The sequence below is a fragment of the Cucumis melo genome, chromosome 10 (genome assembly GCF_025177605.1).
Source record: "Cucumis melo cultivar AY chromosome 10, USDA_Cmelo_AY_1.0, whole genome shotgun sequence".
NCBI classification, from domain to species: Eukaryota; Viridiplantae; Streptophyta; class Magnoliopsida; order Cucurbitales; family Cucurbitaceae; genus Cucumis; species Cucumis melo.
In genome coordinates, this window is record NC_066866.1 from 5,428,896 (window position 1) to 5,447,443 (window position 18,548).

Below are 18,548 nucleotides of genomic sequence, written 5' to 3' on the forward strand. Positions count from 1 at the left end.
ATAAATGGGACAATTATGCCTTAAATGTCCCTACCTAATTGACAATATAGATTTCTAAATACAATACTAAAAAAAACCACAAAATAGACACTATGCACTCTTTTCAATCTTCTAATTTCCCCCCAAAAGAAATCATCTTTCCTAAAACATCACATCTTTTGCATGCAACCACTCCACTTCTCCAAGAGAATCCTAGTTTTCCCTTCCCTTTTCCTTCTTAAAATACACTTGCTTTCTCTTACGTTTTTTAAACGCTTTCCACCGTCACTCCAGATACGCGCAGCCTTCCTTTTTTAATCAGTTTGCACCACCAATTGTTTTTCACCGGAACCGTTCCCAGATCTATTTCCACCGATTTCAACCTTCTGATTGTTTATACCATTTTGTTCGTTCTTCAACCTTTCGTTGGATTTCTGCAATTAAAATTTCGAAAACAATATCCTTTGGTACATTCTTCCTTCAAATTTACATTTCTACGATCATCTTTTAATTTCGTTTCCCTCAATTTTGCATTTTTTCCCTATATAATTAATATTTCCATTTTATTTGGCATAATTTTAGGGAGCGTTGAGATTTGAATCTAAACTTAACTATTTACATTATATTTGTCATAATTGTAGGGAATGTTTGGTATTTACGTGAGCTTTGAAATTTGAATCTTTCAAATGATTTTTAGTTACTTTTTTAATATTTTTGTTAATAATTAATTATTGCATTATCTTTGCCATTATTTTAGGACGTATTCACTTTCGAATGTATAATTTCAAAATTTAGAAAATGAAGATTTGAATATCTTTTTCGTTAATTTCTTATTTTTTTATGATAATAAATAATTACTGCATTATATAGTTTTGAACTTATAATAGTTTGAATCTATAATTATTGCATTAAAAAATTCAAAGGAAATACTCATATCGAATATAGTCTTCACTAGTAGATTGTATATAGGAGGGATGAATATTAAATTAAATTATTGTTTCATATATTCTACGGGTATCTGTTTCATGTGTAGCGATCACGTTTTAATTTGATGTATTGGTCGGGTATTACGAAAATATGGTAGATTAGGGCGAAGAAATAAAATGTATATGACATAATCTTATGAATCTAATGTTAGGAAGGCAAGATTAGTTATTTTTCTAAGGTAATTTAGACAATAAAGATGTTAAAATTTTCGTTTGATTGTCTTCCGGTAAATCTTCTATTTTCGTTTTCCTTAATTCTGGTTGATTGGCAAAATTATCGTTTTCCTTAATTCTGGTTGATTGGCAAAATTAAAGATAGACCACATTGTATTATGCATGATTTTAGGGAGGGTTGAGATTTGAATCTAAACTTAACTATTTGCATTATATTTGCCATAATTTTAGGAAATGGTGGGTATTTGAAATTTGAGTACTTTAAATGATTTTCGGTTACTTTTTTAATGTTTTTGCTAATAGTTAATTATTGCATTATCTTTGCCATTGTCATTAATTTAGAACGTATTCACTTTCGAATGATACATTCCAAAATTATTTTAGAACGTATTCACTTTCGAATGATACATTCCAAAATTTCAACAATGAAGATTTGAATCATTTTTTTCGTTAATTTCTTTTTTTTTTATGATAATAAACTATTATTGCATTATTTAGTTTTGGATCTATATTAGTTCGAATACATAATTATTGCATTAAAAAATTAAATAATTGGGGTTATGGTTCATTAATTTGAAGGTAAAAATCGAAATAATGAGGAGATATTGAAACCAATTGAATATTTTTAGGATCTCTGAAAAAATATAATAATTTTTTGATTTAGTTAATAATTATCATAAGTAGGTGTATTCAAATACACTGTAATCGCACATGTGATATTTTATTCGATTTTTCGATCTCATTAAATATGTTGTATTTGAATTTGGGCAGTTCTCATCCGTTGAGGGGCAATTTGGGACAAAAAAGTGGGAACTGTTTGAAACAGTTAGTTTTGTCATCAATAATAATAAAAAAAATAACAGTTTGCTATTTTTCTATTTTCTATTCTTATATTTGTCATTTCCACGGATTCCCCTTTAATTTTAGCTGAATTGAACCAAAGCCGGAATATTAAGACCAAATTATTTTCTATCCAAAGGTCACGACGAAAACACGTGACATCTTCTTATATGCTAACTTTTGTCTCTGATTTCAACTTAGGAGTAGGACACATATCGACTTTGAGTTAGTCATAAATCTTATATTTTGTAATTTCATTTTTAATATGGACGGTGGCAATTTTTTATTTATCCAAATTTATCATTTAACATACTTTTTCCAACAACATGTAAAAGTTAATGATTCAAACTAAGAGAGTAAAATGTTACAATTTTCCTTTAGCTATTACTTTAATTAACCAATTAGAGAAATAGCTAAGGGGATAGAAAGATAAATAGTACGGTAACTTTGATAAGTGAAATTAACTTTGAATATATTAAACAATCTGCATAAAATATCTAAGAAGGTAACTTACCTTCACAAAGATTCTTCACAAAACAGTAGTTTGAAAGTCTCTTGAAAGAACACCTTGAAGAGCAACGATCTTCCCTTTTTATAATAAGGAAGAACTTTGAAACAAACAAGGAAAATATCTTTTAAAAATAATTTGGTTGAAAATTTTTAACAGTTATTGCAAATCTTGTCAAGGAAAGAAAGTATCTTCTAAAAATATCATTTAGTGAGAGAGATATCGACTTTGATTATTAATATATCGGATAAGATATTTTTCCTTTTTAAATAAAAAGAAACTAAGAAATATTTATAAATAATAATAAGTTGAGTTATGTCTAAGCAATTTCTTTTATGCTATCGGTGAGTGTTCAAACCAACTTACATGCAACTCGATTAAAAGTCTCGTATTTATACTCATATCAATTTTCAATTCACACATTTAAAATTGGGAATACAACAAAAGTCTAGAAAAGAGAGAGAGAGAGAGACGGTAAGTATATATTTGAAGATGATTTTCTTCGAATTACACGAGACCTTTTAAATATGGAATAGTTATATAAGAGTATACTGTGAGTATGGCGTTGATGTTGATATCATAGGACATATAACTTGAAATAGTATCACTTGACATTTTATGTCAAATCAAAGAATCTTTTTGTCTTAGTTGAAGATTTTTTGCGTTTTTGTACTTTGCCTTATTCCTTAACATATAACTATAAATTATATTTGTAACAGTAGTATTGGGTTACCTTTAAATGCTATACTAATAATGTCAACCAATCTTTTAAGCAGATTTTGAAAATTATTTTGACCTAAAGATTTAAAATTTGAGGAAAGCAAAAAAGGAAAATCTTGAACCTTTGTTAGTTATAGTGATATTAGATGAATATATCGAGCGAGAATTTTCGGGTAATAAAAAATTAGCACGCTATCACAGCAAAAATCTTACTTGTTAGATTAGGGATGTATATAAGTTATTGATTCACAAAGTTAAAAATGTCACAAGTCGTATTATAGCTTGCGTAGTGTAGTTGCATTTAATGGTGATTAAGCATGAACCACAATAGATAGATTTGGCCAATGGTTTGATTGAAAGTTTGAAATTCTAAATTGTAACGAAACGAGAGTAATTAAAGTCGTCCTAGTCTATAGTCTAATCTAATTCAAAACTCGTGGTGAAATTTGGCTCATACCCAATTTTAGCCTAAGCCCAATTGTTGAACCCACAAGGTTATAATTAGGCCCAAACCCACCTAAAATCCTTAAATAACTCAGTAAATAGACCATTTACACCTCTTTTTTTGGAAGTTTTTAAGAATTCGTTGAAACTTTGGAGTTTCTAAGATCCGAAAATTGAAACTATAAAAATCTAAAGAAATCTTCCGACGCTTCAAAAATCAAAAGACTAAAAACTTTAAAGCTAAAGAAACTTATTGCTCTCTTTGGATACTAAAATTTTACGACACAAAAACTCCTCTTCAAGTTCTTCGAGACTTCAAAGTTGAATGTCCAAAAAGACTATAAAGAAAAAAAAAAAAAAACTACTTTTAACGTTTGAAAGAGAACATCCAAAAATTATTTAACTAATATTATATATACTATATTATTCTAAAATCAACTAAAATACAAAGTTTATTATTCAATAAATTGAATAAATTAGTATATATCTTCTCATAATAGAAGTGAAAGACATAAAAATCAATAGATGTTGAGATGCTATGTGAAAGTATTCGTAACTAAAAAGGGAATCCCTTCGTCCAACTCAATACTTCATCTCTTGGTGGCGTTGAACAATTTAATTCATGTATCATGTTAGCAGTGTTATTATATTTTTCAAATAAAGTATATTCAACCAAACAACCATACTTTCTCAATCCAATGAGACCATGCCATTACTTTCAACTTCATTTTTATTTTATTTTATATATAATATTAATATATTTGTTGGTCTAATTATTCTAGAAAAAGGGGTTGATTGAGCAAAGAGAAATGGAGGAGCTTTATGCAAAAAGAGAAACATTAAAGATGGAGGGGTTAAGCTGGCCATTCATTAAAAGCAGCATTCTGGACACAACACACCATACATATAATTCATACCCCTCACCTCCTCTTTTGTTTCTGCCCCCCCCTCTTTCTTTTGTTTAATTATTACTTTTACTCCCTTCACTCAATTTCTATGTTTTCATTCATTTGACTTGTTCTCTCGTGGTTTGTTTTGTTATATATATATATATTTTTGATCAAATTAAACGCACTCAAATGTTGAAGTTGGATCTTCGAAATTAACTCTTAAAACGTATGCAATTGTTACAATTTTCACATTTTACAAATTTGAGAGTTTAGTGTTAATGCTTTGTATGAATATGAGATCTCAATTTTTATAATTGAAAGTTTGAGACTACATTGCAACTTCAACCATATTTTGAGGTGTGGATCTTTGCTATTGGTCCTTATATTTTACAAAATATTCAATTTGGTCCTACTACTTATAAAAAACAACCAAATTTTTAGTACAATTTGGGAGTGAAATTTTGAACCACAAACGGTCTTTTGCACATACAATGTTATTTAATTTATACTCGTTGAAAATGAACATTTTTAGGATAGTCGAAATTACCTAAATGAAAGTAATATTTAGACGTGTTTGTTTGTGAAAATAAGAGGGGAGGAGAGAAAAATGAAGAGGGAAAAAAACAATAAAATTAGTTTTTTTTTTTTTTTTTTTATAATTAAAAGAAGAAAGAAATAAATAAAGAGCTACAACAGATCAGCCTAAAAATAATGTAGTTCTGAGCAGCCCCCCTCAACCAGCTTCACATTGTCTCTGTTATTTTTCTTTTTCTTTTTTCTTGCCTGCCATGTACTAAGAGAATGAGATGTTCTGATTAAAAATTTAAAAAAGAAATTTTTTTTTAATAAAAAAAATAGTCCCTCTTAGCCTGCCCTGTCCCCATTTTTATACTACTCTGCTCTTCTTTTACCATGCATCATCATCATCATCATCTTCTTCTTCTTCTTCATCCCCTGCCTCCAACTGTACCTATTTATTCCACAACCAAGCAAACTGTTTCTTTGTAATATCAGTTTAATGATCAAGCATTATTTTTTACTCCACAATTACACTTCATTTAAAACAAACATTGATAATACAACCAACATGCTCAACAAGAAATAAACGCTTGTTTAGAAATTTACAATACTTCACTTCAAATAATGTTTTTTATGCTTGGATAAGGATTAAAATAATGTTTTCATTATCTCTACAATATAAGCATTCAGGAATCTAGAAAAGTAGTTGATATTATATTGCAAAATAGTCCTTCAAGTTAAGGATTATTAAGGGAATTGGGGGGGTAGGGACAGCTAGACCAACGCACGACCGGCGAATCAAGCTGGCCACGTGGGACCCAGCCATGCCAGTTGGCACTGACGGAGAAGACACTTTTTACTAAATCACCCTTTCACGTGAACAACGACCACTCTGATCTGTTGTTTTTTGCACCCCCGCCCTCTTTTTTTTTTCTCTCTCTCTCTCTTCTTGTTAATAACGTTTGACTATTGACCATTTTTCGTGTTTTTTTCTGTTCTGTTCTGTTCTTTTTTTTTTTTTTACCACATGCAATGACCAAAAACAATGTGCAGACGCCAACAATTTACAATAATTTGAGAAGGGTTAAGTAAAAAACGGACCTGGGTTGGGACCAACGGTGGTTGGTTTGGACATAATGGAAGTGGGTGGGACAGCGGCGAAGGGGCCCGCCGTCGTGGGACTAGGAGGGAAGATGTGGGCCGGCATCCCCATGGCGTGTGATTGATGGTAATGATACAGCGGGTACATTGGCATCAATGTGTTCGCCCCTACCATAGCCGCCTGCCCTGGATACATTTGTGTGTAATGTCCGTTCACATACCCCAATTTCTGTGCATTTAAAACCAAAAAACGTCGCCGTTTTAACTAACTTATGTCTTATTAATTTATTTAAATAAAATAAAGGAATAAAGGGGGGTGGCTTACGTGGTTGTAACTGATATCGGTTGCGATGTATGTGGGGCTTGGGGAATATCTAAAAGAAAATGAAAACTTACATTTAATTTGATTAAACGTCGATTAAACAAAATGGGGGAAATTAGAGTGCGCAACAGAATATGGGATCTTAAGGTATACCCATAAAAAGGGACCGGTTGATGAGGCTGATGATGAAACGGCGTTGGATGAGTCCCCGCCGGGTAATACCACTGCACGTGATTTCCCGGTGCGGTTGCTGCTGTTGTCGTTCTCGGTCCTCCACCGTTCGATCCTTCAAAATATTACAAACCAAATTCAGATCTCCATCAACAAAAAGATTACGAAAATGCCGTTGATGATCGGAAGAACTCGGAAGTTTTTTTTTTTTTTTTTTTTAACCTGGTTGAGGAGCTTGAGGAGGAGTAGCGGAAGCCGACCTAGAACCGCCGCGCCGAGCTCCAAGTGAAGCGAGATTACAGTTAGCTCGACGGCCATTGATGATCGGAGCCGAATCCTCACAAGCTTTCTTCGCCGATTCCGCGTCTTTGAATGTAACCTAAAAAATCCAAAACCGTAAATCAATCAAACAAACAAAACAGAGATCAATCAATCAATCAATCGCTAATTACTGCATCACTTACGAATCCATATCCCTTGGATCTGCCGGTGAGTTTATCAGAGATTATAACCGCTTCGAGAATTTCACCGAACTTCTGGAAGTGATCTCTCATGGCTTCCTTTGGTGTTTCCCAAGCTAACCCACCAACGAAGACTTTCGTCAAAGTGGTATCCCCGAACAAACCTGCATTGGTATTACTGTTGGTGGTGGTGGTCATCATCGTCATGGAACAAAACAAGGTAAGGAAGTAATTAGAAGTAATTAAGTTAAAATGGGGAAAAATGGTGGTGATGGAGAGAAGAAGAAGGTTAAATAAGAGAAGTGTTGTGAAGAAACAGAGTGGTATGGAAATAAAGAAATGGAAGAAGACAGAGAGACAGAGAGGCTGACAGATAGGCAATTGCTCAAGGCTATCTATCATCAACGTGAACACACACAACCATTTTTTTCTTTTCTAATTTCTTTCTTTAAAAAATATATATGTTGTTAATTAAATGAAATTCTTTAGCACATCGGATAATTAATGTACTTACCTACAAATTACAATTATTAAAGAGTAATAATTTTAGTTTATCGAAACCATATGTATATAACTCTAATTAAATACCATATATCGAGTTTTTCCCTATACATAACCCCTAATTAAATCATCCATCCACCCACCAACTCCTACTCTCTTACTAATTTCTTTTTAGTTGGTTTGGATATAATCTCACTATTAAATTTTTATTTTTTTTAAAAAAATCTTTTAGAAATATTATGATATTGATACTTACTAATCTTGAGTGTAGTATTGTGGGCAACACAATGTTTTTATTTTTATGGTCAAGAGTTTGAGTTTTCTTCCTTACAAGTGTAATAATGTTGTATATTTTAATGAGATGGTTATAAGTAACTTGTTTTGGAAGTCATGGTTGTGGATGGGTATGATTGAATTGTAAGACTAAGTAAGAAAGAGATTGTAATTAACTAATAAATCATTCTTAATTTAATTTATATAATCAAATTAAAAAGAACTAACTAAGGTAGGAATAATATATACTGATGAAATTGTGTGAAAAGAGTAGAAGGAAGGAAAGAGAATAAATATTGTATTTTAAAAAGGGGTGGGGTGAAGCATAGGGGTAGTAACAGGATGACCGTTTTGTGATGGACGTTATGATCTGTTGTGAAGGGAGGAATCATAGACCCACGCGCTTCATCATTAAACTTCACTCCACGCCCACTTCAATTGATGTCCACCAAAGAAGCGCGTGTACGATAACCAACCCCCCAACTCACCCATTTTTTATTCACTCTTTGACTGCTAATCCCCATTCGGCGTCCCCCGCAATTCCAAATTTCCCCTCCTTCAATCTTTTTTTTTATATTTTTCTTCTTTCTAAAATAATATTCTTCATCAAGGTTAGATATTAATATTCTTTCATCAAGGTTAAATATTAATATTCTTTCATCAAGATTAAATATTAAAAGAAAATTATTAAAATATTTACAAAATACAATCGTATTTAATATTCTAAATAATCTAAATCTATTGATATTAATAATTGATACAATCTAAAATGTTAACTTAAGAAATATACAGTAGGCTAGAAATTTAATGCTTGGTGAAACCTAAATTTAATGTAAATTTGTAGATTTAAAAATATATATGGTAAGTTAAAAGATTTATTGAAAATAAAATTAAGATTCATTTACATAATTAAAATTTCAATTACCTAAAAAAAATTAAAACTTCACCAACCATTAACTACTTTTTTCTTTTGAGATTTAAGGATGTTATAAAATTTTTAATTTGAATACAATTTTTGAAAAAAAAATATATAAAATTTTAACAAACTATTTATTCTTCACAAAATAAAACTATTAGAAGACAAAAGAATTTATACTTGATTAACTATATGAAATTTTGTAAATGTTTTTAAATATTTTTTTTTATTTACAGTAATTTTTTAATAATAATACGAAAAAACAAAATACATAGAAAAATAAAAAATAGTTTTGTATATTTTTTGAAAAATAAAATTTATTATTATTTTTTTTAATACGAATTATTTGTCAATATATTTTGGGTTTAAAATGGTGAGAAAATTATTAAAATTTATATAGAAAGATAAAAGTTATATCACCGATAGAAATGGATAAATTGTAAAAATAAGACTTAACAAATTGTGATAGTTACAACTATACGTTCAATTTTTAAAAATAAAAAGTGGTCTTCAAACTTATGGAAATATTAAAATTGAATCATGAAAATTACACAATCTTATAAAAGTAACAATTGTACATCGAGAGAGTTTAGTTTTTATAATTTGGGTTTCAATTTTATAATGTAAAATAGATGTGAATAAATGTCTACAAATACGAACATTGAGTAGCAAATTATAAAGGTTGATGTAGTTGTTGAAAATGATATAAGTAAAATCCACCATGTTTTGTATTTAGAACTCGAAATGGTTAAAACGAAACATATTGAAGTTGATAACAAAATTTATTTTAATATTTACTTTTATATATTTTGTTGGTATAATAACTCTTAATTAAGTTAGTTGGAAGTAAAAACATAATGTAGATTTTTGGACTAATTTGTTGAGATGATAATAGTATTGTATGAGAAAGAAGAAATTAAGGTTGAAAGGCATGCATGGACAATAAAGCAATTTGCAACTTTCCTATTTTGAATCAAAACCTTTTTAGTTGTCTATTTTTGTTACCTTTGAGGGGTCTCTTTCATTAGTAGGAATCCAAATTTTTGTTTGATGAATGACAACTTTAAATGACATCTTTCTCCTTCACAATTTTCTTTTATATTTTTGGAATTTCATAAATTTTCATATATATATATATATATATATATATATATATTATATTTATATGTATATATATATATAATAAATGACAAACATGTAGAATATGAAAAATCTTTTAGGAGGGTATTCAAAACTCTCCAAATAATGCCTTTCATCTTACAATAATAGAAAACAAATATAGTAATATAGATATCCATTTCACGAAAATCTAAAATATGGGTTAATAATTTGTGTAAAAGCATAGCAAATCATTGTAGTTATTTAAGCAAATGTCTTGCAAAACAATTTGTTGTTTTATAATTTCTTCTTTGGTTGAAAAACTTTTATTAGGCAGTAGCACAAAATTTCATTTATTTGCAATTATTATTATAATTTACAATCATGTGATTTAATATATATATATATATTCAATTATTGTGCCTTGGAAGTTCAATATTTAATTATTATATTTCAAACATATATATTCACATATATTTCAACCCATCTAAATAATTGTTCCCAAAATTGAGAGGAAAAAAAAAAAAAAAAAAAAAAAAAAGAGAAACGGTCCAAATAATTTAATTAGATCTAAAGGTGTGTAGGAAAATCAAACAGTATATTTTAAAATAAAATCAACTCTTAATTTTTTTATTTATTAAATTGAAATTGAAATTTTTTTAACTTTATTAAACACATTTTAAACATATATTTTTTTTTTATATATATTTCTCAATATAAACATTCTCTATCAAAATGTAAGACTTCATTGGAATGTAATCGAATTAATATTTCTTAAAAGGTAGTAGGGCTATTATTGATTGGATCTAAATTTTTTTTAATTTTAGTTTATATTTTAAAACCACCATTTTAATTTCAACTTTAAATTTGATTAAATATTTTAATTTAGAAAAAGTCATTTAAATTAGTACCAAAGTTAAAATTAGAAAGGTGTTCCTAATTCAGCTCATACTAAAAAACAATTCACGTTGAAGTGAGTTTGGCTTAGTGGTATTAGTATGATCTTCATCTTTAAGAGTAAGAGGTTCATTTTTCCGTCTATAGTTGTTGTACTAAAAAAATCATTTACGAATTCAACAACGTCAAAATACTTATATAATCATACATACAAAATGTTTAACTCTATCAGAGAAGAGTGGAGGGTGAGAATAATCAAAATAACAATAATAACGTAAGAGTTTTAGGAAGGTTAGGAAATAGTTCATTAAGTATTTGAAAAGAAGAGACCAAAAAAAGAGAGGAAGAAAAACAACCTAACTTCCTCGAGGTAGAGGTAATCTTTTTTTTCCTTCGTGATGACCAACTTCTAGTATGGGCCCAAGCTTTTGCTCCCAATATGATAAACCGAAATCAACAATCAACATCTCTTTTGGATTAAGAACCCTAGGATCACCCATATGTAAAACTAATTCTTCTAGCCTTTAGTTTTATATAACCCATTGTTAATTACTTGCTTGCATCGAGGGTCTGACATAGCAAACATCGCACCATATTCTTTTCTAATTTATTTTGCGGATCATCTTTCTCAAAATTATGATAATTTTATCGTTGAGGGCAACATGAAAGTCGAATAAATTTTCATATCATATTTTGTCTCCAACAAACTCAATTACAATTATATTTGTAACTTAGTTATAATTCTCTTATTTTTTTGGTCAAAAGTTAACTATTGGAAGGTTTTGTATAATTGACCCAATTCAAGTTTAAAATCAAAATTATTCATTAGATTTGGATTAGTATTTGAAAAAGAATGAAATATATATTTTTTGAAAGCATAAAAAAAAAAAAAACGGGATGTCGTACAATTTAATAAATAAGACATAAGAAATCGATAATTCATTCATTCAAGTAAAAGTTCCATATATTAAAATGCAAAATAAGATTGCATGAGCTATCTATTCCTTTGGAGATTGATTGGAGCAAATGAAGGCGTGATAGAAGGTTAACGCCAACGAAACCCATTTATATAACTTTTGTATTGGATTATTTATGTTTCTATTCATCCATCCATTTCTTTTTATATTATTCATCCATCCATCCATTTCTTTTTTATTTTTAACATCTAAAAACTAGTGTTTGTAGATTTAATTTTTAAAAACTGAAAACTAAGATTCCATTTAGTTTTTATTTTTTGAAAATGATTAAGCTCATAAACATCTCTATCACCTCTAGATTTATTGTTTTGATATCTACTTTCTATTTAATCGATATTTAAATTTCAAAATAAAAAAAGTTTTAACCTTTCTTAGTTTTATTAAAATTTGGCTAATAATTCAACTTTGGTAACCATTTAGTTTTTTTTTTCAAAAATATGCTTGTGACTTTAGTTTTTAAAAAAAGAGAAATCACACTTATTTGGAGAATTGTGAAAAATAAAAATTAAAGAAAAACCAAAACGTTCCATAATTATTTTTTGTTTCTAAAAATGAAAGAAAAATTTTATTTTATAATTAGAGAATCGTAAAAAAAGACGAAATATTTATGCTTCATATTTAAAAAGATCTTATTTTATAATTAAAAAATCGTAAAAAAAGACGAAATATTTATGCTTCATGTTAAAATTAAATGTGCACCAAATTTTTGTATTTTAGTAATTTTTTGAAAAGTATAAATAATTTATTTATTTATTATTATTTTTAAAAATCCCTTTATGGTTGTTTGGTGTTTTTTTTTTTTTAAGTCAATTACAAAATATATTATTTAAGGTTGTGTTATATATACATATATGTATAGTTATGGTTTTTTCCAATTTGTTTATTTAAAAAATACAATAATTTTATTAATAATTTTCATCTGTTTTGAATTTGAACACAGAACTCTCTTAAACTGTTTTTAGAAAAAAACTTTGAGATATATTTTCTTTAATTAAAAATGAGAAATGAGGTGAAAATAAAAGGTAAAAAAAACACTAAAAGAAAAACATCCTAAACATTTGTTTATCTAAGTAAGTATATTTATGAAACGATATCTAAAATCGAGTTTAATAGGAAGATTTGTATTATTAAAAGGAATGAGAAAAAGAAAATAAGAAAGAATAATAATAAAAAGAAAAGAGGAGTGAGTGAGTGAGTGAGTGAGTGAGTGAGTGAGTGAGTGAGTGAGTGAGTGAGTGAGTGAGTGAGTGGCTACAAAGATACGAAGAGGGGGAGGGTGGGGGTGGGGGTGGGGGTGGAAGTGTTAATACTCATTTCATTCAATTATAACAAAGCACGTGACCCAAGCGCCACGTGACATGCACACTCATCTTTCTCTCTCTCTCTCTCTCTCCAGGTAACGTGGCCAGCTGTAAACTTGACTACCAACCCCATTTTCGTCAATTCATGCCTTTTCTTTTTCTTTTTCTTTTTTTAATTTTAATTTTGAGTTTTGAGAGTAAAAAAAAAGAAAAGAAAAAGAAAAGGAAAGGGGAATGTGATCCGATGCATGAGGACAGCCAATGGCAGTGCCCTACACGTTCTCTCTTCTCTCTATATTCTTTCTCAACTTCTTCTTCTTCTTCTTCTTCTTCTTCTTCTTCTTCTTCTAATTCCTTTTAATTACTTCCTTTTTTATTTATTTATTTATTCATTTCTAAACTTTAAACATTTTTTTTTTTAATCTCAATTTTCAAACTTACTTACTTCTTTAACCTAAAACAAAATTATAATGTTAGTAATCTACACCAATATTAAGAATAAAAAAAAATTGTATTTTATTAGAGTCCAATCAAAACCTACCTTTTTTAAATTTCTAAGACTTGCAATACTTTGATTTAATTACAAATTAATTTCACGTTTGGAGTTGAACATTTTTAATTCTTCTGTCTTGGTGTCTACTACAAGTGTTTATAATTTACCTCATTATCAAATCTTATATTAATTTATTGAAGAAAAAAAATTACCTTTTTAATCCATAATTAGTTCTAGATATGTATATCTAGTCCCTGAGTTTTACAAAAATACATTTTTAGTCTTCAAGTTTGTAAGAATTTGACTTCTTTGTTTCCTTAGTTTTCAAAACCTACATTTTAGTCCCTAAATTTTTTAAAATATATATAAATTTTCATTCAAATAACTTTATATTTTTATTTTAAATAATTATATGATATTTTAAATTAGCATTATAATTTTTAAAAATCCGTCCTCTTTTGAAACTTTTTTTTTCTTTTTTGCTAATTCTAAATATTGTATAATTATTTTTAAAAAGTCAAACAAAAAATATTTCTAGAATTTTTAAACAAAACTAAAGGAACAAAGGGATACATTTTATAAACCAAGCGAGTATATTCTTATAAAACTATAGATTAAAAGGTATATTTTTTAAACTTACCAAAACACACGTATTAATCAAAACTTTTTTGAAAATAAGAAGATAATTTTTTTCTAATTTAGTTTACTTATCCCTATTATTATTATTATTATTATTAATCTATATGACACGACAAGCAAAATTTTAGAATTTTTCGACTAGCTATGTCTAAAATTAATAGATGAACGAGTGAAAGTTTGTCAAGAAGGTCCATACCGGAAGACAAAAAGAGAAAATGCATCAACATAACTTCTAACAACAAATTTAAGACATTATATCTCTGGAGAAAAAAATGGATAGAAAGAAGTAAACGAAACTTTGTTAAAACACACTTTGAGACTAATTATTTGATTAAAATCAAAGTTAAAAAGTGAATCAACTTAATGGTTTCTCTGAATTGAGGACACAAATAGACATTTAGTTAAAAAGTGAGAATAATGGGATAAAATAATACACAAATTTATTATTTATTATTATTAGGTTTTTTTTTTTATTATTTAAAAAAAAAAGAAAACAGAAAAGTAAAAAAAGAAATATTAGAAAAATGTTAGGATGAGGGGTTAGGAAGGGGTGATGGTGTTGAGTCATTTGTGAGCTGTCTGTCTATTCTTTTCTCTTTCTTTTGCTAATTTTGCTAACTTACAAACATTAATACCATATAACAATACTACAACTTGGGTCCTCTCCCCCCTTCCCTTCTTTCATTTCTCTCTTATTTTTATCCCATTTCTTTTTTTTTAATTCCTTAAACTTTAATAAATAACAATTCGGTTCTTATATTTTTTACCTTCGATAACAATTTAATTAGTTTCAACTTAATTAGTTTCTATTACGAAAGATATTAATACGATTTCATGGATTTTTTTTACATCTGTTGACCGATAATTAAACTAATTCATATACTACAAAGACTAACTAAGTTCGTCATGCAATAAAAATTGGCATTTCACTCGATTAGGACTAAATTGTTACCGATTATAGAATATAAGGATTGAATTATTTGAATAGTAAATGGATTAAATGATATTGTTGTTTTTACAACTAAGGTTAGGTTAGGAACAAAGTATATGTTTGTTATATTGAAGAATGAAAAAGTATTTGGTTGTGAAATTGGCATGCCTTGGTCTTAAAATATTATAAAAAACATTAAAAGTATCTTTTGGGAGTTTGGTTATATTTTATTAGAATAAAAATAATTAAAGAGAGGTGTGTGTGTCATAGATTAGAAATGTTAAAGGCTTTTAATTAAGTACTTTTGATTTATAATAAGATATGCATAGTGGGCCACATGAATATAAATCTTTTGCTTTGCTAATGCATTTTGGATTTGTATATATGTTTAATGTACATGCAACTGACTTGTAGCTAATACTGAAACTTGAGCATCTTTTTACTACTTTAATTTACACTTATTAGATCAGTTTGATGTATATAAATGTGGATTTAATTTGAAATTATGAAAAACTTAATCTTAATATATATAGAGTAGAATGGTAGCATCCGATTGATTTTTTTTATCGGCAATTTAAATGGGTTCGTGTTGTATGAGTATTCGTACATCTTTGTTTTAAAGAGGTGAAGTCTATGGTGAGGGAAGTCTATAGCACTCATTCCTTTGAATAGAGTAGTGTTTGATTTAAGAGCACTTTTCTTCTTTCGTCTTATATGAAGTATGGTTTACTTTATTCTTTAGTTTGCTCGTGATATTATTGTTTCCTAAAACATGTATGAATATGTTATACATAGGAGGTGGTTGTATGGAAGATTTCTCTATTATCCATTATAGGATCCAGGAAGGAACTTCAGAAGTAAATTATTTGAACTTCATTTGATAATCCGATAGTCTTCTATCAATAACAATTTTGTATTTTGTTTGTTATTTTGTGATAGTTTCTTCCCTATTTTTCTTTTGTAGGTTTCACCTATTTTAAATAAGGATATTATTCAATTCTTAACAAATTTAATTCTAAAGAAAAAAAATATCAACAAAACCTAATTTGATTCTTTAAAAAGTTGGATAAGAAAACATGAAAAGGTTAATAATATAAATAATGTTTATAAGCTTAATTTTTAAAAATTTAAAAGGTTTTAAAAAATTATTTTTTTTTCTTTTTGATTTTTGCAAAATTAAGATTATAACTACTTTTTTTTTAATCCAATTTTATATTAATACCTTTCAAAATCTAAGTTTATTATTAAAAAAAATAAATGAGTAATTTTAAAAAAAATTATTTTTGTTTTTATAATTTGATTAAAGAAATTAAGTGAATGTTTTAAGATTTGAGGAGAAAAAATTGCACAAATCTTAAGAAGTCAAAAAACAAAGAATAAAATCTTCACAAAACAAACCTATAACTAAACTTTTGGAAAAAGACAAAATCCCCTCTTCAACAACTTACTTCAATTTCTTCCACATTTCTTTTACTTTCCATTGAAACTTCAATTAGCCTTAAAAAAAATGTCTCTTTATATATATATATATATATATATATATATTTCATCTATCATACAAGTAGCCTAAGATAATATAATACAAATTAATAACTCTACTGTATGATTCTCCTAAATTATGACATTTTTAGAAGAAAATAACTCAACCGATCACAAGGTACACAATTTAATTCCATAAAAAAACATGTGTGTATGTGTATATTGATTTTAAACATAGATGGAATATTTATTAAAACAATGAGATTGATTGAATCTTAAATTGTCTATTATATATGTGTGTGTGTGTGTGCATGTGGTAAGTAGGAATTTGATTCATTTAGTCACAAATAGTCTAATTGTACTTTCCTCAAAATTATCAAAAACAAGATGCAAAAACCAAGACAAACTTTCCAAATTCCTTTTTTGTTTGGTTTTTCTTATAAATCTAGGAAGATCACTGTAGTAATTCGTAAATAGTACAAAACATTCTTGTCTAACATAAATGACGATGTAACTCAACGAATAATTATCATTAAAAGCTTCTCTCTTATTTATCTTTTACTGTTCAATCACAATTGTATTAAATTTATGTCTTTTAGACTTACCAGATTTCCATTTCATCAAAGTAAAATGTTACTATTAAAATGAGCATAACTCAATTAGAGAACGATGTTTATATTATCAATTTCGGAGGCCATGGTTCTATTTCTCCTCATACAGTAAAAATAATAAAATTTTCTTTTAAAATAAGATTGAAGAATAAGACAGAGAGGGTGAAAGTAATGTAATATTTAGGAGAGGAATTCAAATATTTACAACTATTTGTAAAACTAGGACAGTTTTTTTTTTTTTTTTTTTTTTTTTTTTTTTTGTCTACATATATATAGAAATGTGTTTTCAAGATACAAATTAATTTCATATAGTCTTTCTCATGAGAATTGCAATTCTTGTCATAGAATTTTTTATTTTTCAATTTAAGGGCAGCATAGATTGTTATGCCACTAAAACAAAACCACCCTATTCTCCTAAAGACTAAAAATTAAAACTAACAATTAGTTTCTTATAAAATAAATTAATTAAAAGAAACCCTTAACTATATATGGTTTTAATTGATAACAAAAATAAAACTAAATTATATGATTTTGAACTCAATCTCGTGTCTAATAATATATATATATATATATATATATATATATATATTTTACTTTAAAAACGTGTAATAGATTTTTAAGTGTTTAATAAATCATTAAAATGTCAATTTTTTTGTCCAATAAATTTTTAAATTTTTAAAAGAAAATCCACAAATAAAACACATATAAAAGCAATGAACTTTTGATACTTCACAAAATTTTATAGAGCCAAAATTCAACTTTATATCCGCTAAACAATTATCAATTAATTTTTATAATAAATAGTATCAAGAACCTATTAAATACAAAATTAAAAGTTAGATGCTTCATAAAATTAAACACAAATTACAAAGATCAATAAATGAATTTATAAATGTCTTTATAAATTCATAAAATTAAACACAAATTACAAAGGTCAATAAATGAATTCTTTATAAATTAACACCTAAGGCAAGAAAAGTGATGAGTGTGAGATGAGAGAGAGAGAGAGAGAGAGGAAAAACAAAGGTTTTAAAAAATGAAATCAAAAGTGATAAAGTGTTAATTAGTTATAAAAAATGTGTTAATTAGGATTAATGAAATTATCCGTACGAAAGAGTGAATAAGCGCAAGTGGGAATGAGTTGTTAAGTGGATTGACAGATTGAAGATCTTTCCATTTGGTTTTTAATGGAAAATTCATATGGTAACTGTATTTTATAAATATTTTAGTTCAATATGCTATATTTGAAGATCTTCCAATAAAATTCTATGGTTTGTTTCTTTCACTGATCTCATTATCTCACATCACGTGCTACTC

The 18,548-nt window shown here is 27.5% G+C and overlaps 1 protein-coding gene across 2 annotated transcripts; it reads right to left on the reverse strand.

The window, feature by feature from the left end:
• Positions 1-5,163: 5,163 nt before the first annotated feature.
• LOC103488745 (probable RNA-binding protein ARP1) lies at positions 5,164-7,529 on the reverse strand. 2 transcript variants are annotated; one of them, XM_008447631.3, is made up of 6 exons: positions 7,119-7,529; positions 6,877-7,033; positions 6,637-6,769; positions 6,487-6,535; positions 6,162-6,390; positions 5,164-5,535 (listed from the first exon to the last, which is right to left on the reverse strand). In XM_008447631.3, exons 1-6 carry the CDS (start codon positions 7,515-7,517, stop codon positions 5,516-5,518), a joined length of 987 nt encoding a protein of 328 aa, XP_008445853.3. In that variant the 5' UTR covers positions 7,518-7,529; the 3' UTR covers positions 5,164-5,515. The 2 variants fall into 2 exon arrangements, with proteins under 2 accessions (XP_008445853.3, XP_008445852.3); XM_008447630.3 differs by having other exon boundaries at positions 5,164-5,511; positions 7,119-7,517.
• Between the last annotated feature and the right edge of the window lie 11,019 nt (positions 7,530-18,548).